Raw genomic sequence first — 22,953 nt, forward strand, 5'->3', positions numbered from 1 at the left:
CTGAAAACTATAGACTGCATAGACATTATCAAAACATTGGGAAAAAAGACAAAAGGAAAAAAAAAAAAAAACACTGGCAAATGCTGCTTTTCTTTCCTCAGAATTGTTATTTGCAAATAGCATACAAATACAAGTTACATCACAGATTCCATTATAATTTTAAAATACCAATGAATCATCCCACAGAAACAACCAATATTCTGCATTTACTTTAGCATATCTGAGAGCAGAATCTGTGCAGCTTACACTGAACATATGCACTGGAAACACATACAACCAATACAGGCTTTTCTTTCAGTAACTCCTTAGAGTTTGAAGCCTACATGTTTGGCTCTCCCAAATACATGTATATTCCATTACAAGTTTAATTAGTATCACTATAATCACAGGAACTGAGTGACAGCTCTCACTTAAAATGTTCTCACCTGAACTACTGGCACTGCAGAAATCTTGTGATAAATAATCGGAGCAAGGAGACCATAACATTGTACAACAGACTGCAGTGTATAACTTGCATCATTCAACCAATTACCAAGTTCAATTGCCACAGTCATCCTTTCACATTCTGCTAATCTACTGGCCTGTAAAAGAAAAAAGGGAAAAAAAATCTTGATTCAAATATAAATACCATTGTTAATCATTTCAGGAAGTGAAAGAAGACAGACATTACTACTGTTTAAAAAGCAGTGTGAACAACACATAAGAGAAAAGTTTAAAAATTAATTTACAGTGACACCCATTAGAAGTATATAAATAAATGCAACTGTATTCATGATTCTAAAGGAAACCATTTGTCTTAATTTTGCCCTCTGAATTTATCCACATAGTTTGTAATGCCTGACAGCAACTTTTAACCTGTGTGGAGTGGAAATTTCACATGCAATACTCTCAGAGTGGGTAAGGGAGGGATAACAATTCTGTTTTTTCCCTTCCAGCAGTCTGCCACAGTTGTTGCATTTGTGATCAGATCCACACTAAAGTCACTGTGTCATTTAATACTCGCATTTGTAAGACACAAGTACTTCAGCAAAGGAGTGGAATAGTAATGGAATAATAGAGAAGGCAAAGAAAAAAGAAACTTAACATGCCGTTGTTCTATAAGAAAGCCTAAAATAAGCTGAAAGAAACTTAGCATATTAAAACTGTGAAACCTTGTTAGGAAATCAATATTAATGAAAACTTACATATTATATAGCAGAAATGTTAACAAATAAAGCTGCCAGCTGCCTTTTAGTGGGACAAAAACAATCATGATTAAATCTCTTAATTTAAACACAGTCTAACACCACTGAAGTTAAGGAAAAACCTTCTCCAGCTGGAAGCAGTGGGCTTTGAATTAGGATATTAATAAGAAGTAACTACTTAGAGATCATCTTTCCACCAAGATACAAACTAATCAACATTATTTTAAGGTACACATACTTGTTCCTTGTAAAGTATCTCATTGGAACAGACAGAATCACAGAAAAGTCCTCCTTCCATTATGTTAATGTCACAGATAGTGAATATATTCCTCAGAAAGAGGTACAAGGTGATAGGAGACGTGTGAGATACAGTCTCAAGATGTAACCTACAAAAGACAAAAAGCAAAAGAGCGGTAAAAGCACGTTAATGATGCTTAAGACATCTCATGCCTGAAACTGCAGTCTTCAATAGTAAAATGATAGACACAAAGGACTACTACAGGTACTGCTGGAAATGCAGTACCTGTAGTAGTCCTTTACTGCTTTAAATTCCTAGCTAAAAAAAATAAATTAAAGGAATAAGACTCCTTTTCAAACTGTTGTCCACCTTCTAATAACCTAAGACAACTTTTATGTAATTGTTTCATCTAACCTAGTGAAACTTAGTTTGAATTTTCTTTAAAAACTTGGGATGCTACATCTTGTTTGTTCTAACCGTCTTCTTTTACATGTTATCTTTCTGTATTGACAATAATGCATGCAGTTGGGAAGCACACTAAGTATTAATGACAGACTCCTTTTCATCCATCGATGGCTTTTGTTACAAGTTTCAAAATATATTATTTTCTTTTGCCTTTTGTGCATGTGTGTGCTTTTTTCCCTGGGAATAGGGGTGCATTTGTCCTGCTTTTTCTTCTTCTTTTTTTTTCTTACAGCACCAATCCTATTATTTTGAAGTATAAGAAGTAAATTTCTACTTCTCCTTGATTGTGTTTTGTAAAACAGACTGAAACTCAAGAAGGAATATCAAACGGACAAATTCACATGTTTGACATCACCAAGATACCAACAGGGCTTCCAGTTGGAAACAGTTTTCCTTTCCTTCCAGCTCCCTCTACTGTCTAAATTGTCTGTACAGTCATGCTAGTCCAGTTAATTTCTTAGCTACCAAATAGTAAAATTGAAACTGTCTTATTTCAGGTGTCATAGTACAGTTTGAGAATCTTCCATATTAATTGTATGAAATATGTTAATAATGGTAATAATTGTAGTAATAATAACAATAATAATGCTTTGAGTTAACTTTTAGAAAAGCAAAATCCCTGAACTGCTTTGCAAAGCTATTTAAAGTTTGCTGTCTTCATTTGATTTATTTGAAAGTAAGTGCATTCAAATGAACATACTTTACCTATAGAAATGTACGTGTTTAAAAAAAAAAAAAAAAAAAAAAAAAAAGCTTAGAAAAGAAGATAAATGAAGAAAAAATCACAAAGGCCAGACTTGTATTCCTGCATTGTTCTCAGGCAAGGGAAAGATTAAAGACATCCACATAGTCATAAAATAGGATGCCTAGTGATTATCTGCCTAAACCAAAGCAGTCCATAGGTTGCCTGTAAAACTCAAGTGGCACATAAAGTCAAGACCCTCAGTCAGCTTGCATGCCTGGTATCAGGGACACTGGTGACACTTGAAAGACAGACAGGATACACACCGGTGGTCTGGCTGAGCCCCAGATAACTACACTTCCACACATTAACTTCTCCTGTAACATGCAGCCCATCAAAGCACACACATGACTATACTGTCTGCTTGCATTCAGTGAGAAATTGCTGTTGCATTATGATGAGAAAACTGTGGGCTCTGATGCAAGTTTGACAAAATAATACAAAAACAAACAAACAAAAAAAAAAAAACCTCCAGCTGCATTGCATTGTATGTCTCAGAATAGCTGATTACTGGTTATTCTGTCCATGAAGTGGAAATGGAATTATTATGACCAAACTCCCCCTAATATCTACTGCTTTAAACTAAGATCTTTTTTACCACAATGTTTCACTGAACCATTGAAAACACATGCAGTAAAGTTGTTTATTGTCATTACAGTTTCAAGACTAAGTCAGTCTGTCAAACCTAAACTCAAAGGCTGCAAAACTATTTCTTATCTCCTTCACAAGGTTGCCAAAACTTTCCTAAAGATAGAATTAGTCTTAAAAGAAATGGACACAAGTGAAGAGGATGAAAATTTAAGATGTTAATTTATTCCTAAATCATAAGCAGTAGAACAACACTTAAACAGATTCTTTTTGTATTATAGTATTCCATATCTATTATTTCATACAAATCTTTTTTTTTTTTTTTTTAATAGGGAATTAATTTAATTATGTTTCGGTTGAATTACAGTGAATTTAACTACCAAAATTCTAGCTTGGCTTTGCCACAATTAAAATTATATATATATATACTAAAGTATTTTAGTGTGTTTAAAAAATATGGTCAGGTTTATATAGTCACTCCAAAATAAAACTAACAATCATTTACCCATTTTGTGTGGTGTTCCAGACAAGATTTTCAGAATTTATGAACATTATTGCTCTCTTAATTGGAACTGAAAGTCAAGAATTCAGTGCATATTTTGCATATAAAAATGCATCACGTGGTATTAATGGGCAATTTATAAATGTTTCCCAATTATCTAAAGTAATAAAACAATCATTATAAAGAATTAGTAGAGTAAATGCTAGCAGTTCCACAAATATGAAAAATCCTCTTCTAATTATTCAACACTATATCCTTACAACACATTTCACACCTTTTTTGTAGGATGTTTTTCACATCACTAGTCTGAACAAAAATTCACAGCCTGGTACTCTTCAAAATAAAATCTATAATTAACTATTATTTTAATTTTGTTTTTGCCAGTAATTTTGTTTTTACCTGATTTCAGATATAGTCAAATTACTTCTTGCAGAAATAACAGCTGTATTGGCAGGCAGTGGAGAAGAATTTGAAACAAAATAATCCCACATTGGTGAAAATGCTTCCCTGGCTAATGTGTAGTTGCCAGTCTGATAGGCTACCTAAAGGAAAAAAAAAAAAAAAAAAAAAAAAAAACTATTTATGTAACTTTTTACAGAAAAAAAATAGATTTCATTTTATATATTTGTTGCTAATTGAAACTAAACTAACAAGTTTCCATGGTCTTCAGATAAGTAAATGCAACTGCAGGAAAAAGAAAGGTTTTATTCTGATGTATTTGAATTAAATATAGACAGTAGCAATTTGATTCTACTAATACTAATTTGCCTTCATAAGTAGCATCAGGGGAGGCAAGAGTTTCTTGACTGTTAATCAAGGATCTAAGGGTCCTTTATGGAATAGTTTACATGTTCTGTGCTACAGTTTCTGAAGAGAGATTATTTCTTCTATGTCCATTTTATCTTTATATTGCTGCAGAATGGTAAAATTATGATTTGTGTTAATCAAGCTTCTGGCAAGAAAGTCTTGAGTTCTTGCCAGAAGTTTTAGAGCTACCAGTGAAAACAAATTATTACAACCAAATTAAAACATTATGTTATTATCAAGGAATCTAATCTTACCTGAGTTAGATAAGCTCGAACAGTAGTAGCAGAAAGAGGTGGATAAGCAAGGATTGGCTTAGTTGTTTCCCCAATGGCATCACCGATAAGTTTTCCATCAGAAGAATATGCTGCAACTGCAAATATGTATTTCTCATTGGGATCTAAGCCTCGTATTTCTAAGACGCTTTTTCCATCAGCTGGTATCTATCAATAAAAATATTTTCTGGTTACATCCACAGAATATATCAAAACCAAACACAAAACACAAAACACTACACTTTTATTGGTAAACAAATCATTTAATGGTCTGGGATACAATCAAAATATGTTTTAGGTTCTTAAAGACAATGAGAAAACAACAAAATAACAGAAAAAAAAAAATTGCTCTGAAATGCAATTGAGCATACAAAGCACATAATCTAACACAAAAGTTAAGTATGAAGACTTGGAGTTTTTCTAAGACATTTTTGTCCATTTGCACATTCACACTATGAGTTTGCATGCTCGCAGGCATCAAGCTGGAGACATTCTAGCTCTGAGCTGTGCTTCAAGGAAAAAAGTATGTGGCTCTCCTCCATATATGCCACATGCATGTATTAGATATGGGCGCAGGATGTCTCAAGTCCTCTTAACACCGTTAATGCAACTTTAGAATCGAAGATGAGCAGTTTGTGAATACATATATAAAGAGAATCTGTTTTGAAGGCCCCCCCCCTTTTCCTTTTTCCTTCAAGTAATTGCCCATCCAAATTTTAACATCATTTCTCAACCCTAAGAGGGTTTTCCAACTTCTGCTCCATAATGAGGATATCTTACATAAAGGTAACTTTTACTGAAACTATACAAAACTGACAAAGTGATTGAAGCATAACATGAGAATTAGATCATCTTAATGTACCATCAATACAGTGCTCTTATTCAAATACTGGCTGGACTTCATAAGGAGCTCTCTAAACAGCAGAAATCCCTTCAAATACTGTAGTTGAACACTGAACATGAATGTTCATGACGTAACACTGAACATAACACTGAACATGAATGTTCAGTGTTATGTTTTGTTGTTTTAAGGATGAGAGAATGACCAGAATGGGTTTTAGCTCTATCTTACCTCTTCTCCTGCATTTGGAAGTTTATTGTTATTTAACCTTACTTTTGAGTTACTTCCACCTGCTACACAGCCCAAAATACTGTACCACGAAACCTTCAGAGAAAATGAAAACATAATGAGTTGATATAAAGACAGTTATACTATGCCATGCTCATGAAAGCAGATGACTCTCCATTATCCTACCTCTTACCTTGGTCTATCCTAATGCTCAAACTCAGCCCAAAACATAAACTCTACAGGTCATCCTATAGATCTAAATTCATCAAGACCCCTTATTTGATATTTGCAATGTATTCTTCTAAAGTTGACATAACATTGCAATTCAGCAAATCACTTGAGAAAAAATCCTTAACAGCAGATAACAGAAATGCAGATACAAACCTAGTAATATTTTCTTAACAAGATGTTCTTAGTTCCTATTGAAATCAATGTTTTTCTAATGTCATTGAGCTGTTAATAATCTCACTGGGCATATCATCCACATTTTTCACTATCTTTAATCAAGGAAGAATGTGAGCATGCATACCTCAATCCATGCTCAGTCATGCTCAGTGAGATCAAACTTGAAAACTCATTTTGATTCATCTCTGCAGAACTGGGCAGAAGGATTTCAATAAGTTATGCATCTGATTAAGTTCTCTTGCATTGCACTTCTAGAAAGTTGTACTAAATCAATTTATTTTCAGTAGACCTCAGGTGGGGCAGATGAGGTCATTTATCAAAAATTCTGAAAGACTGAAATGTTCATTTTTCTTGTATTACATGTGATTTGTCTTGTAATGAATCCTGATTCTTTTTTTCAGAAGTCGATATCGAAACAGAGATTATTTTCAGCAAATGAGTAACATTGAGATCAGGAAATTTTACAGTTACTTTGACTTCCAATTAAAAAAAAAAAAAACTATATATATCTAATTAAATGCTGAGTATCCATTTCCAATTAATATCTTCATTTAAAAAATAACCTTTTGTGTTTGCTCAACAGCTATACATCAAAAAAACAAATCTCCTAAAATAGCTCAAATTGTAATAATAATCACATTGCACCATCTAGTGGCCCAGTATGTTATATTCACTGTCCTATATCAAACAAAATCAAATATTAACAATTACTAAAAATTATGAAACCCTGGATTTTTAGGACTTTTTTTTTTAATTTTATGTACACCAGGAATACATATGAAAACCTTTTCCAAAATGAATTTTGTTTTAAATTCACTAATCAAACTGCACTAAAAATGTAAGTTATAAATAAAACAGCTGTTCACAGAAACATCCTAAGCACTATTCTCATGATTTGTGTTTCTACTGTTTTTATACATGTTGTAAACATGTTATTATTTTGAAGTAGTTTGTAAAATCAATACAATGATTTCTCTTTCAGGAAAAACTGCAACTAGTGAATTTTCCACACACCTTGTCAGCCTGTTTGAGCCCTTTCTGGGCATATGAAGGAGAGTAACATAATTTGGAACAATCAGCATGGATTTAGCAAGGGTAAATCATGGCAGACCACCATGTCTGCCATGTGCTTCTGTGACAAAATGACTAGATTTGTGGAGGCAAGGAGAAGAGTAGATGCCATTTACCTGGTCCTTATCAAGGCTTTTAACGCTGTCTCCTAGTATTCTTATAAGCAAGTTAGGATGATACAGTATGGGTGCATGAAGAGATAGATGGGACAACACAACGGTTGGAAGATCAGACTCAGAGAGCAGTTGTTAATGGTTCATACACTACTTGAAGGGTACTGGTAAGCAAAGCACTGCAGGGCACCTCGTCATGGAACCTGGCCTGTTGAATATCTTTAGCAATGACCTGAGAAGACTGATCACACACTCACCAGGTTGACAGATGACGTCAAGCTGAGGGAAACAGTTGATATCTTTGAGGGCAGAGTTGCCATTCATAGAGACCTAGACAGCCCAGAGGAATGGGCCAATATGAACCTCATGAAATTTTATAAGGACAAAGTCCTGCACCTAGGAAGGAAGGATCTCTTGGAAAAATACAGGCGGGAGACTGATGAGCTGGAGAGCAGCTTTCCTGAAAAGGATCTGGGGGTCATGCTAGACACCAAGATGAGCATGAGCTAGTGGTGTGCCATGGCAGCAAAGCAGCCTAAAAGCATGACAACCTGTATGAACAGTTAGGAGACTGAAGGATCAGTCTCATGACTTTTTAGACTACGTCTAGATACCATGGCCAGTTTTCCTACTGCTCCCCATCATTCTAACAAGAAAGATGTTGAAAAACTAACTAGAGTGGCTGATTACAGCAGAGGGCCAACAAGAAGAGGCTGGGAGAGCTGGGCTTATTCAGCCCAGAAAAGAGACGGCTTCAGGGCACCTGTCAGGAGCCTTTGAGTGCTGGCAAGAAGGTTATGAAGGGTGATGATTGGACCAGATGATCTTGAAGGTCTTGTCCACACTTAGTGATTCTATGATTCTATGAAGAAGATGTAGACAGGCTTTTCACAGTAGTGCATGGTTAGAGGATGAAAAACAACAACCTAAATTGAAACAAGAGATTTCAGCTGTATACAAGGAAAAAAGTTTTCCCCACGAACAGCTTAACCTGTTGGAGGAGACTGTCTAGAGAATTTGTGCAGTCTCCATCCTTGGAGGTTTTCAGAACTGACTGGATAAAGCCCTTAGCAACCTGATGTAATTTCACAGCTGATCCTGCTTTAAGAAGAAAGTTGGCCTAGACACCTCTCCTAAGATCCCTTCTGAACTAAGTTATTCTGTGATTCTAAATATTCAACAAAAGGTAGATTTTCTACCTGAACTATGGCACTTTAGCACTTCATTAACAGAGCTTTGAGTGTGGTACTTTCTTGCATCACACGATCCAACAGCCTTGCATCTCTTCAGAGTGATTAGGCATCTGTCAACACCCTAAGGACGAGAATGAGCTTTTGACAAGTAGAATAAATGAAGGTTATAAAGCAGAAGCACCAAAGAAGATGATACACAAGATGAAGAAAGTTTCATGCAAATGTGAAGATCAAAATAGTGAGTCACAACTGACTCACAGGATTAAAAAAATGCATACTTAATTAAGTCAGGCTAACATAATTTTCTCAAGACCAACAGAGAAAACTGTGATGGTATAGTATGGCTGAAACAACCTTTTCTCTCTTGTGTATTGTTTAATATATTTCTTCCACAGTAATTATGGCAAATATTACCTGAACATCTGAAGAGAATGGAGCTGGTTTAAATGTCATGGAGCAATGTGATCTACAAAGTAATATAGGTGGAGGAGGAGTTCTGCTTTTTTTCTTGACGTTCATAAATTCTTTGAGACTGTGATACAATGCACTTTGTTCAGCTTCAACTTGCTCAATTAAAGTTAGTGCCTCCTATGATTTAAGTTAAAACAAAAGGGAAAAATATTAAAACATAGCAATCAGACAGATATAAGTCCTAATAAATCATTTTCAAAATGATCTTATAAGAAAAAAAATTACTGCTATGTAGAGACATTTTTATAGAGTTTCATATCCTCATACAACCTAAACTAGTATGAAGGGTACTATTTGTAAGCCTTATATATGCAGATTAATTTTATATTGTACAATAAAGGGAATGCAGGGTTGCATATCAAAGAGGCAGGGCTGAGGTATCTTCGATTTTGAGAGAACCTACAGGGGGGAAAAAAAAGAGTGGTTATGACTAATGTTGATTAGCAATGGTAAGCAGTGAGGTGAGCAGTGAGATCTTCCTACAAGAAGATACAAAAGAGATACTGACTCTTTTTGAGGAGAGAGCTGAAGACCTAACATGTGGAATTACTGAAGAAGCTACGGAAGTATTAAGACTATACTCCAGAAAGAGGGAAAATAAATAAAGTCCAGAAATAAAAAAGGGAGGAGAATGCAGACATGAAAAAAGTCAGATTATGCTAGTTCCCTTGTTTAGACAGAGATAGCTGAAAGATGGTTGATGGCCCTAATTGCCATCCTTATCTGTTAATATTAGTTTCTTCTGAAAATTTGTGGGCCTCCTGCACATAGTGATTATGTGACCATTTTCTTGGAAATCAAGGTACAATCTTCTCTAACTGGACTGAGTGGCAAATTGATAGGTTTCTTCACCTTGCTTGCATCATCAGAGTAAAATAAACTTAAATTGGAAAATTAATATTAAAAATTTAGTACAGTTATGAGTTTCCTTGTAGTACCTGTCCACTGAAAACCAAAGTCATAAAGGTCAGCTACCAGAAATGAGGAGATCGAGGATACTTTGGACAAATTCCATTCTACTGCGAGAGACACATCTTCCTACAACTAGGGTTTTATTTATACCTTTTTATTACCATACACTGGACAAAAGGTTTAGGCTAAACTGACTGAAAGATAAACTGAAAAAGAAAATCCCATGTTATTGGTTATTCAGGGATAGTCCTATAATCTTGCACTTCAACAGTTCCTTGTTTCTGTCCTCAAGCATTTATAAACCTGTAAAAACAGCCACACTACCACAGATAAACTTAGCTTTGTCCAGAAATGACCAAAAACCAGCAAAAGATTTATAGCAAAAAGAGGAGCTAATCTTAATACAGTCTTACTCAAATCACATAGCCATCAGATCCTTAATCAAATCACATGAGCATATGCACAGCCCCTCACCACCACCACCACCCCTCAAGATTCCCCTTTCTATCAGATTTGGGCTGAATTCACCCTCATGGGAAATGTCAAAGGGAGAATGTAAGATGAAGAATAAGATATAAAGTGACTCTTTCCCTCACACAGCCATTCAACTTTTGCAATCAGTAATGAGGAACTTCATTGCTTCCTTAAAAATGATACTTTATGGCAAGATGTACTATGATAAAATTTTTAATTAAAAGAATCATAGTCATTCTTCCCTGAGGACATGCTTCTTATTAGTGCAAGGATGGATCTGCTCCCAGGGTGGATAAAGATAGTGTTGTGACTGCAAGTGGTACTGGATGACCTATACATCATTAATTGTAGAACTTGGAAGATAATAAATGTGGCAGAGTTGCAAGAGGAGAAAGAATAATCTTATGGTTAAGGAAGCCAAATGTCACTATGATAAACAACATTTTATCCATGCCTCTGCCACGGACTTGCCCTGTGGTAGTAGCTTAATCATTTTAATTGAGTTTTACAGCTGGCTAACAAGAACTACCAGTGTACCCAATTCTGTAAAGACTTGGATGTCTAACTAGACATCTAGGGCAGAAAGGAAGAATGTAGTAACAGAGAAATTAAACAAAATGAAGGGTACATAATAGCTTAAATAGTTAAGCAGTGTAATGCGCAGCATGACTATAAATATATGGCTCAGAAGCTTCCATGCCTGCCAATGGTTGACTACAGGAGAAAAGTTATTTGCATGCTTAGCCTCCCCCCCCCAAAAAAAAAAAAAAAAATTACTTTCCTATTTTGCAGTGTAATAAGAAGTTTTATACTATATCGTGCTGAGTAAAGTTGAAAAAAAAACAATAGATTCCCCTTAAAAGGGGAAAAAATGAAGACCTGGAGAAGTATAGTACAGTCAGTTTTACCTCTGTGCCCAGTAAGATCATGGAGCAGATCCTCCTGGAACCTATGCTAAAGCTCATGGAAAATAAGGAGATGATTGGTGGCAGCCAACATGGATTCAATAAGACCAGATCATGCCTGACAAATGTGGTGGCCTTCTGTGATGGGGATACAGTGATGGATAGGGAAAGAGCAACTGGAGTTTTCTACCTGGACTTGTGCAAAGCATTTGATACTGTTCCCCATGATATCCTTGTCTCTAACGGAGAGACATGGCTTTAAAGGATGGACCACTTGATGGGTAAGGAATTGGTTGGATGGTCACACTCAAAGAGTTGTGGTCAATGGCTCAATGTCCAAGTAGAGATCAGTAACAAGCGGTGTTCCTCAGGGGTCAGTACTGGGACCAGCACTGTTTAACAACTTTGTTGGCAAGTTGGACAGTGGGATCAAGTGCACTCTCAGCAGATTTGCCAATGACACCAAGCTGTGTGGTGCAGTCGACCCTCAATGGAACAGAAACCATCCAGAGGGACAGAGAGACCTGGACAGGCTTGAGAGGTGGGCCTGTGAAAACATCATGAGGCCAAGTGCAAGGTCCTGTGTCTGGGCAGGGGGAATCCCAAGCACAAATACAGGCTGAGTGGAGAATGGATTGAGAGCAGCTCTGAGGAGAAGGACATGGGGGGCTAGCTCGATGAGAAGCTCAATATGAGCTGGCAGTTTGCGCTTGCAGCCCAGAAAGCCAACTGTATCCTGGGCTGCAACAAAAGAAGCATGACCTGCAGGTTGTGGGAGGTGATTGTCCCACTCTACTCTGCTCCTGTGAGAACCTGCCTGGAGAGCTGTGTTCAGCTCTGGGGCTCCCAGCACAAGAAGGACATGGAGATGTTAGAACAAGTCCAGAGGAGGGCCACAAGGATGATCAAAGAGCTGGAGCACCTCTCCTCTGAAGACAGGCTGAGAGAGCTGGGAGTGTTCAGCGTAGATAAGAGAAGGCTCCAGGGAGACCTTATAGTAGCCGTCCAGTACCTAAAGGGGGCCTAAAAGAAAGCAGAAAAGGGACTCTTTGTCAGGGAGTGTAGTGATAGGACAAGGAGTAATGGTTTTGATCTAAGAGAAGGTATATTTAGATTAGACATTAGGAAAAAATTCTTTCCTCCGAGGGTGGTGAGGCCCTGGCACAGGTTGCCCAGAGAAGCTGTGGATGCCCCATCCCTGGAGGTGTTCAAGGCCAGGCTGGATGGGGCTTTGGGCAGCCTGGTCTAGTGGAAGGTGTCCCTGCCTATGGCAGGGGGTTTACAATTAGAAGAGGATCTTTAAGGTCCCTTCCAACCCAAAATATTTTATGATTCTATGAACTCTATGTAGAGCTCTTGGATGATTTATTATAAAAAAGGCAAAATCCCCTACGCAGAAGAATGAAAATATATAAATTTTCTGTTAATGAAGTAAATACTGTCTACCTCAAATTAATTTAGCATATAATTAAATGTTTTATCATAGTACAAATATATAAAATCGCCATGCTAAGTTTGTCCAAGCAAAGTTAATTCTGACATTTTCTGCCAACTGGCTGCAAATATATTCTTTTATCTACTTCCTTCCCTGTTAAAAGTAGACAGAACAAAAATATAATGAAGGTCAACATAAGGCCTTCACCAATATTTGTTTGGGATAACCACACATTTCTTGGGAATTGCTTGTAAGTCTTCATTGGTGATTACAGCTACAACTTTCCTATGATATCATTATCTCATATTCATATGTGCTGTATATTTTACAAATATAGTATATTTTTAGCATGTCCTTTCTGCTTCAGTTTTTGCATTCTTCTGAAATAATAATAATTATAATAAAGTCTTAATTATCATGCCTCCAAACTTGGAGCACTTAAGACAAAAACACTTGCTAGTAATTTTTTGTTTAAAATACATATTTCATATATTATATAGCGTGAATTTCAGATATCTCTTGTATAGACTATAAAGAAATTTTGTGCTCCATTGATGATAAGTCAATTTGAATGGACATATGTTGGTTACAAAAGTTTCTAATCTCACTTAATGGAAGGACTCCCACTGATTTCCTATGATTTTGAAATGAGCCCACGAAGAATATACTTTTAACCTGAATAAATTCCAAAACCTCCAACTTCTGAACTGTTTATTTAATAAGAACCAAATAAAGCCTCTGTCACCATCACCAGTCACAGTAATCTAAGACAATATAGAGATCTGGGGAAAAGTAGGATGATGACGGTTGCAATGGGAAAGAAGAAAACCTGCAAGATACTTTGGCAAGGTACAGGTGATTATGTATTAGAAAACAGCAAAGTCTAGGTGATTAAGTGTAGAAACAAAGTTAATTCCTTTTGGGTTTCCTGTAATATGCACATGTACACAAAATTAGGGGATATCCTCTTTCCTAGTTTTAAGTCCCTTTATTTTTTTCCACCATAAAGGAACTTCTCAAGGAAAAACTGGCAACGGAAGTTAAAAACACTCATTGTCCTTTAAGCGTCTTCCTTTTTAATTCTATTTGTAAGAAGACGTAATCCAAGTATTAATTTTATAGAACATGAAAAACTATGATAACATTAAATTATTCCTATCATATGATTTTATTATTACCTCCAGTAGCTGCCTTTGGGAAGAAGTAGTTAACTCTTCAGGGAATACCTGTGCAGCCTTTTGCATCAAAAAGATTGCTCTGGATAGCTTATTCTTTTTTATTTTTCCTATTATATCTGCCTCTGTAAAATAGATATTTTAAGACATTTATAAAACAGCAAGAATCACATATACTTATAAAATCTTAATTAATAAGCCTTACCTGTTAAATAATGGGAATCTTCAATAATCTTCACATGGTAATTGCTAGAATTAAGACTTCTGCCATCCTTTTGAACACCTATATAGGAAGGAAATCCTGAGTCATTCATTCTGATAGTGTCATTGGAAACATTTCAGTGAGAGGCAGATAGAGAGTTCTGTAGTAAGGCTCTGCTTCACCTTGTGCTCTTTTCCTTAGTTAAAGGAAAATTTTTTGGACATATAAAACCAGTAAAAAAGTTCCACCCTCATGCTCTAGCATCTCTAATAGCTACACTAACATCACAGGAAAAGAAGGAACATGTTTAATCACAGGGAGCAGTTCACATGGGAACCCTAGTGTCAAGCTAACACTAGCTTTTAATTAAAAAAAAAAAAAAAAAAAAAAAAAAAAAAAAGAACAGTAGCACTCTTTCAGGAGATATTTGGCAAGAGTGGGAATTCTGCAGACTTGGAAGAGGTAAGAACAACTTTATAGGAGTAGAAACTGAGATTACAAAGAGCACTGATTAAAATATTCAATCCCCGTTCTTCAGGGAAAATTTCCTGCATTACAGGAAAAAAAAAGTCTACAGCACATTCCCTAATTCTCTCTTATTGACTGAAACTTCTTAACTGAAAATATATTATAAATGAAACATCATAACAAATTGCCTAGGAATCAAAACCAGTAGCTGTTAGCAAAGTTTAACTCCTATTGATTTGGTATAGATTAGAGATACGTATTGTGGTAAATCAAAATTCTACAAATTCAGTTATTATTTCTGTCTGTATGCACCAAGCACCAAGTGCCCTACAATTGCGCTTCCTCAGAAAATAAATGCTCCTTTATTTCTTAGTATCACAAAATACATTAACAGGGGACTGTAAGCAACCTATGAATATCATTTAGCATTACTGCAACTTACCTTGTGTCAGTTTAAGAAGTTTCACAGCTACTCGATGTTGGGCCTGAATAAGCTCCAGATGTAAATCCATTAAAAAGTTATCACCTGTTCCTGTCTTATCATTACCCAAACCCGAAACAGAATTCAAATTCTGGCCATTTGAGTCCACCTAATAAATAGAAAGTGGTAGTTAAGCAAGCACAAACTTATTTCAGTAAATTGACAAACTCTGAAATTTTATCATAACTGCGGTATTTAAACTTAATGACTGCAGTATGCAGTCATTAAAGAAAGCACAGAAGAACAACATCTAGACATAGAGAAACATGGATAACCGACAAAGAATAGACAAAAACTGGCAATTAACAGGAAACAGGATTAATAATAAATATGAAACTGTAGAAAATTTTGGTTTATTTTGTTATCAGTCCACAAAACAAAGATCATGTTGGTGTAGAATTTAGAAAAGCTGGGTTCCCTCCAACAGCCAAAATTACTTATAATAATGAATAGCTGCAAACAAATGAAAAGGATTTCTGTTTCTGCAATATAGAAGAAAACTACGAATTATATTTATTTCCAAACAAAAAGAAAACCTAAAAGAATTTATAGTTTCTTACTGAATGAGAAAATGTTATGAATTTATTTTTTCTATTCTCTACTTACATGGGATAAAAAAATGATGTTCATTTGATAATACGAAGGTTTATAAGAAAGAAGAAAATATGAGTTTCGTGTCCAATCCAATATATTATTTATAGACTTTGTTGCCATGTAGCTTTTTGTAGAATTTACCTTTGTACAGCAGTTGTCAAATATTGATGTTCCATCTGGTAGAAGGGTCATTAAGTGAGATTTGTTGATTTCATTAATTGCTTTTTCAAGATTTTCATAAGCAAATTGTAACTGTTCCATAGGACTTTTCTAAGATGAAAATTAAATTTTAATAACTTAGGATGAATTTTCCCTAAGTTCTTAAAATACAATTTACTAACTCAAAGAGTCTAGTTCGTAGCAGAATGAAAATGAATTTGGAGAAATAAGTTTACAAACAGTATTATTCACAAGTAATTTTATAACACTCCACTAGGTGTTGTGAAAACACTGGCATCTCAGAAACCAACTCCTGAAAGTAGACTGTCACTGAACTGTAGCTTCTCCATGTGCATTAAGAAGACATTACTGACAAAATTGCTGAATCCTCAAACAGATGCATGTCTTTTCTTCTTGTTGTGTTTTATTAAGTAATAATGAATTATTTGATTTGACATTACTGCACAGTGCTGAGTACTGAACACATTAAACAAAGCAAGGACTCCCAGGATGTTCCATTAATTCCACATCACCCTTACAAAAACAAACAATCAAAAGCACAATCCAAAATATCTCCCTAAATGAAGCAAGGATAAAGTTTGTGTGATCTTAAAAAGATGTGTTATTAAACCTTTTAAAGCTTGTACTATGCATTGGCATGAAAGACTAGAAATCAGTATGATCATGTTGTAAAAACCATTTCAAATAAATTTTTTTCCATATCACAGATGTCTATTAAAGACTACACAAAGATTTTCAGATTTTATTTAATGTGAAAAAATATTTTTTTTCCTCTGCACTAGAATGATTACATTAATCATTTCAACTTTATAAAACTAAGTCCAAGATAGTATGAAAATGCTTCAAGCAGGAATAAGTGTTCTTATGCTATCCAAAAAAGCCATATTAATGAAAACAAATTAGACATTACCATAAATATTTCAGGAATATCACAGGTTTCATCTTCTGTGAGAGAGACACTTCTTTTTCCTTTTTTATCTGAAAAAAAAAAAAAAAAAAAAAAAAAAGTGAAATGAAATGTGTTCAATTTTATTACTGTTTGATTAGAGCTACCACTAACTTTAGAGTCTGGCAATAATTTATTTCTTTGGTACTAGACTACAGGAGATAATTATATTGTTTCCTGAAAAGATTTTCAGGGTTTAAACACTATAGTTACCCATGCACAATTATAATAATTTAGTATAAGATTATCTAATGAAGTTGCTTTTTCAAATGTACCCTATATTTCATAGTAACATTAGACTGAAACCAATAAAAATAGGACTCATTTCATAGTTCCTTACACTGTTACAGCATTCACATATATTTTGATTAATTTAAAAATGAAAAATCAAATTTTCTGTTATTCACAAGTGTTTTAATGATAATTTAACCTATAGGGTGGTTTGTAAATATGTAAGGTCACATTTTTTGTTACATAATATTTCAGTTTAATATTCCTTGAAGGGGTATTATCACCCTTTTAACATTCATTTTGATTCTTTAAATTATTTTCTTTTATAAAAAATTTACCCAGGCTTATGTCTTTCTTTCCAAAACAAGAGGAAGCAGCTTCTTTGCTCTCAATTACAGCTCTCAACTTTTTGCCAAAATAAATGTTTGCCCTTTCAGAGGGACAACCTTTTGGTCACTCCTGAGCTCTGCACCTTGTCTGCCTATTTATTTCTGCTTTTCTGTAGATTTTTCTCATATATAAGAAAATCTGTATTCACTCAGCATTCATTCAGTTAAAAAACTCACACTAAACATGTGTTTGACTGGCTTTTCAACTGCCTGTTTTGAATCAACTATTCAGCTTTTTACCTCCAAAAAAAAAGCATTTACACTTAGTGAAAAAGAGTAATTGTTATGCTGCAATGAGGATTCATCCAATCTCCATCCGAATGGTATGATCTTCATAACCAGCAGAAAACAACTCTTACTCTACCTTATAATAGAATAGTAGTGTACCAAGATTTTCTTACTTTCAAAAATACAAAACGTATTGTCATTCTCTTCTGTTCCTAGATATGCTTTAAAAGGGTCTTTAACATCTACTCTTTAGTAAACCAATTATGAAAAATAGCAATAATATTACAAGACCCTACATCTGCAAAAGAGAATTTTCAAAATTATATCTAAATATTCATATTTTACAGTGTTAGTGAGGTTTTTTAAGGAAATATGTTTAATGTTACTGCTTTATATCCCAATGACATCATCCAAGTTCATTTTCAAAGACAATTAAATCCCTATACAAAAATCAATACTTGTGTAGACAAGAGATGGAAATTAATCACCCAAACGCTTCAGTATGCAGTCAATGTTTCCCTCTTTTGCTTGTACTGTCCTTAGTCAACCAACATCTGAGCACTCCAAATGAGCCACAGCACATACTGCCTTCTGCCTAGCCAATACTCAGAAAACTTATGGATGATCTGAGGCTACTAAGAAGGGAATAAGAGACATATAAAAAAAAAAAAAAAAACTGTGCAGAAGATGAGTCATAAAAGGGACTCAAAATGGGACTAGTTCAATAGAACTGGAAATGGGAGGAAATAAGACATAAATCCTTTGAAAATTAGGTTTCGCTACATCTGATTATGAATGAAATTGTGTTTACAAAAATTTATCATACTACGCTACACAATCTCTTTACAATTATTTTTGAATATGTATATTTGTCAAAGCTTTTAATTCTTAAAAAATTCTTTAAAAGTTTCTTGAAAGTAGCTTGAAAGAATGCTATTTTTTTGTTGAAAGCTTTACCTGTTTTTTTCTTAGATTCACTTGTAGAATCAGCTGTATTTTCCAATATTGCAGTTAGATTTAAGGTTACCTCTATTACCATTACAACATCAGTGTCTGCTATGTTACTCTTCTGAATTACTTCATTTATTATCCAGAGTACATAAACCCACTAAAAAAAAAAAAAAAAGGAGGGAAAGAAAAAAATAAACAAAACAGATTAAAACAGTTTTTGAAGATATTTTGAGGATATATTGCAGAGGCAGAAACACTTTTGCACTCAAAAAAAAAAAATGTAAAAAAAAAAAATCATAAACCTTACCACAACTCCTTTCCTGTACTTGTTTTTTTTTTGTTGTTGTTGTTCGTTTGTGTTTGTTGTTTTTTTTTTTTTGAATGCCACCACTCTATTTCTTTAGACAGAACACAGTTTTTGTTTTGTTTTCTTTCTTTACTTTTAAAAATCAATTATTTTTTATTATTCTAGAAAGGTTAAAGAACATCCTACCGGCACATCCTTTGTATCTTGTCATAGTGCAGTAAGAGTTACTGTAGATATGATCATGTACCTTTCTCCTTTGCCCATCTCTTCCCACTTAAACAGCGTAAGAGAGACCTGAATGCTCCTACTGTACATGCGGAGGAAATTAACTATAAGCTACATTCTGGTGAATCTCATTTTTTTGATAGGGATCAAGGTCACAAAACACACTCCTCCAGAAACTGTTTGGTCAACATCAACTATTTACTGGTAGCCCTGTGAAACTACTAACTTATCCTTTACATGATAACATTTCACCAATAGCTTTACAGTCTCAGGAAAAGTTCAAGATAAGGCTGTGGCTCTATCAAGTGGGCCAAATACTGTTAACATCCACCTCCCTTCTATTAAGCTGTAAGGTTTCTGATACTGTTTTCAATTATCTAGGAAATTTTCTTGAACTATACGCATGCTTTCCACCACAACACACAAAATGCTGCTTCTCACAGCAAGCCCAAATGCTTTCACTATTTTAGCTTCTTTCTGTGATGCCCCACTGGCAGACAGTGGGTTATTTTACTGGAAAAAGGTAAGAGAGATTTTGATAGGCATATAGGAGTGCATTCTGTTCAGAGTGCATGTACAATCCACATTTTCAGTGAATTCAATTTATCTGCATTTTACCATATGAAAATGTATTTAGACTGGAGACCACCATTATCTTGGCTTTACTACAGGACAAAACTCATATTAAGAGAAACACATTATAATAAAGAAGTACTTTGCAAGCTTTGTATTTGTGGATACATCTAAAGTATCCACTTCCACTTGTTTGGATTTGCTGAAGTCCCGTTTTACATTTCTGCCACAAAAACGTTATTACATCAAAAAGTATTTCTTTGTCAGGTAGCATATTCTGGAAAAAAAGAAAAAAAAAAACATAATTGTAGAAACAGGTATGTACATAAGCACTGAAAAGTTTTCAAAGTAAGTAAATAAATCAGTATCATATTTATCTTCATTATAAGGGTGACAACATTTTGAAAGCTTATGAAATACATGCTTTTTTAAAGTAGTTTCTGGTAGACCACCCAAGCTTTTCTTTTCCTGACAATATGGGTTTAGCAGCTTTTATTATTATTAATGTTTCCTTTTTTATTGTCAAGCTTTTAGAAGTCATACAGGCAAAGAAAGCAGTGAAATGAAAATTACGTGGGAGAGGACATTAAGTATCTGTGAAATGCTATAATAGTCAACACATTCTGGGAAAACTAGAATGTATTTTAACAGGTATATTAACCTAGGGAATTGTTTTATTTGAGTATTTAAATATTTGCAGAAGGAGATCTAAATTAGAAGGCTTTATTTTGCATTGACAGCGAGGACTTCCATGGGTTGTTGGTACATCTCAGATGAAGTAGCAGTGAAGAACAACGGAAAAAAAAAGGTTGCAGTGGAATATCTAACAACTGAAAGAAGTTTTAAAACATATCTACACCTTATGAACAGAATAATTAACAAATTGAAAACTTCATGCAGTTAACCTCCTAATTAACACACCTTAAAAGGCAAGAGAGCCTATCTACACTGTGTTAACACCTTCTAAGTAGTGATTAAGGATCAGTACACGTTTGCTGTCATTTATACCAGAGTTGGACTAGTATCCCAAGTACAATGAAACTCAAGACCATTATATCCATACTATCATGCATCTGTAAGTACATGAGTATAGGATTTTATGTATATTGGGAAGTGCGGAAGAATTAATTTTGCAGTGAAGACATGCAACATGTTAGCAGAAGGTTTTTTTGTTGTTTTGTTTTGTTTTGTTTTTCCTAAGGATGTTTTTCTTTAGACTATTGGAAAACAAATTATAACTAACTGTATTTTTTTTCCTCATGGTGGCAAATAAAGGAAAATCTCAGACTGAGTAAGTAAACTACAAGTGGTTATTCTGGGAATAAACCATTAGATATAGAATGGCGTTATTTTGTAGTAGAGACTTCAGTGCAGGTAAGTCCCACTCTTCTTGGTTTTGTTGTTGATGCTGCTTCTTAGTCTGCTTTCTGTGAGAATTTACTGTTAACTGAAGGCATACAGCTGCTATAAAGGCATTTTCATTCCTTAGGCTCTCATTTGTATAAATATTGCAGAAATGAGCATTCTTGCCCACCTAAATCAAATATACTGAAGGAAGTATGATTTCTGATTGGTAGAAACATGTAATTAAGTCTATGGTTTTCCAAATTGATTTAGTATCTGTTAAAAGTTTGTAGCCTGATTACATATCTCCAATAAAATTATAAAATCTCCAATAAAATTATAAATAAAATAATATAAATTATAAAGATAAATAAAAACTATAATCAAAACTTGATTACATATTAGAGGTATGTTGTTTTCTTTTTCACTATTTTATTTTTTAGCTGTAGTTTGTAAATGCAACTGATTCCTGTGGTCTTAAATAATGCACATTCATTACAGATTAAGTAATTAATTCAGAAATGCCTCTACTTCTGTTATACCTGTTTAGATGTGGAGACACAGGAAAATACTGTTGTTGCCAAAATGGTAAGTTCGTGAGAAGGCTCTCCATACTTTAAGGAACCCTCTACATTCAACGTTTATCAAAAAGGGAAGAAAGAAATAACAAGACATTATTTCTAGTTACAAACCTGAGTTTGAACACATTTCAGTGAATTCACTTACAAATTTATGCCAGCAGATAATGTGATTAAGAAATAGTAAATTCAGAAGGGACAGATATTCCCATGTTTACTCACTTTTTGTGAAAAGTGAACATTGCTATTTTTTGTAATAGAATTTTTTCCAGATATTTGAATTTTGTTTGGAATGTCATAGAATTAAATAAGTTAATTCAATAATTTTTTCTTGCTTTGATGGCAAGAAAATTTAAATAAATGTATATTCAAGTATATAAAATTATAAGAAAGAGCAAAAGAAAATCAAACATAGCTGTTTCACTTTTTCTCCTGAAAACCTGTTTGAATACATTCATTCATTTTACATCTTTGCATGTAACAAGATGCATATCTAATCAGGCCATTTCACATTTGAGAAAAACAGTATAAAGTCAGATTTGGCAAATGAAAATTGGACAAAAATAAGTAAGTTGCAATTTGTCAATTGCTGTTGTTTGTTTTGTTTTGTTTTTTTCACAGAATACTGTATGCACCATATAATATAGTTTCCAAACAATAAACATAATTTGTTGCTGCAAAAATATTTTAAATGCAAACACAGTTATAACTGAACAACACTCACTTCTTAATGTTTGTTTCTTATCAGAACCACGAGGCACCCTAGCTTCTCTGGTAGTAGGTTCACTAACAGAAAAGCCACATTTAAATTTTCTTGGAAATAGTAAAGGTTGCATTAGTGTCAGAAGTTTCAGTTCCATTTCTGCCTTCTTCCATCTTGGGTCATCTTGAGCCTAATTGACAGAAACAACGAATGGAAATTTGTCTTAAAAATGCGTAAATTGAATACTCCTCCTTACCCACAAAGGAAAAGGCTACACAAAGAGTGTCTAATTAGCATCATGATTACCTGAAGAAAATTAGTAACAAATTCAACAGCAGAATCAAACACATCCCACTCCTCATAGCTGAAAGCTAATTTTATAAATTTCACAGCAGCATCTCCAGGCACCCCCTTTTCTTCTGCAATGATGACAAAAAAATATTTAGTCTTTAATATTTTACATATAGGTGTATTCAGAAGTTTAATTTAAGTGATAATTTGGGTATTATAAAAGCAAAGAGAAAACTGTAGT

At 34.3% G+C, this 22,953-nt stretch overlaps 1 protein-coding gene across 1 annotated transcript in view; it reads right to left on the minus strand.

Annotated features, from left to right (window-relative positions):
* Positions 1–22,953, minus strand: part of CFAP54 (cilia and flagella associated protein 54) — a 108,701-nt gene that overhangs the window by 65,282 nt on the left and 20,466 nt on the right. The window contains 16 exon segments of the mRNA XM_032207690.1: positions 426–581; positions 1,423–1,570; positions 4,119–4,261; positions 4,781–4,966; positions 5,871–5,963; positions 9,064–9,237; positions 14,025–14,146; positions 14,227–14,304; positions 15,134–15,281; positions 15,908–16,036; positions 16,857–16,915; positions 18,698–18,848; positions 19,939–20,073; positions 21,683–21,768; positions 22,437–22,611; positions 22,728–22,840. Of these exon segments, the coding sequence (XP_032063581.1) occupies positions 426–581; positions 1,423–1,570; positions 4,119–4,261; positions 4,781–4,966; positions 5,871–5,963; positions 9,064–9,237; positions 14,025–14,146; positions 14,227–14,304; positions 15,134–15,281; positions 15,908–16,036; positions 16,857–16,915; positions 18,698–18,848; positions 19,939–20,073; positions 21,683–21,768; positions 22,437–22,611; positions 22,728–22,840 (2,096 nt within the window).

Source organism: Aythya fuligula, chromosome 1 (genome assembly GCF_009819795.1).
Source record: "Aythya fuligula isolate bAytFul2 chromosome 1, bAytFul2.pri, whole genome shotgun sequence".
Taxonomy (NCBI): Eukaryota; Metazoa; Chordata; class Aves; order Anseriformes; family Anatidae; genus Aythya; species Aythya fuligula.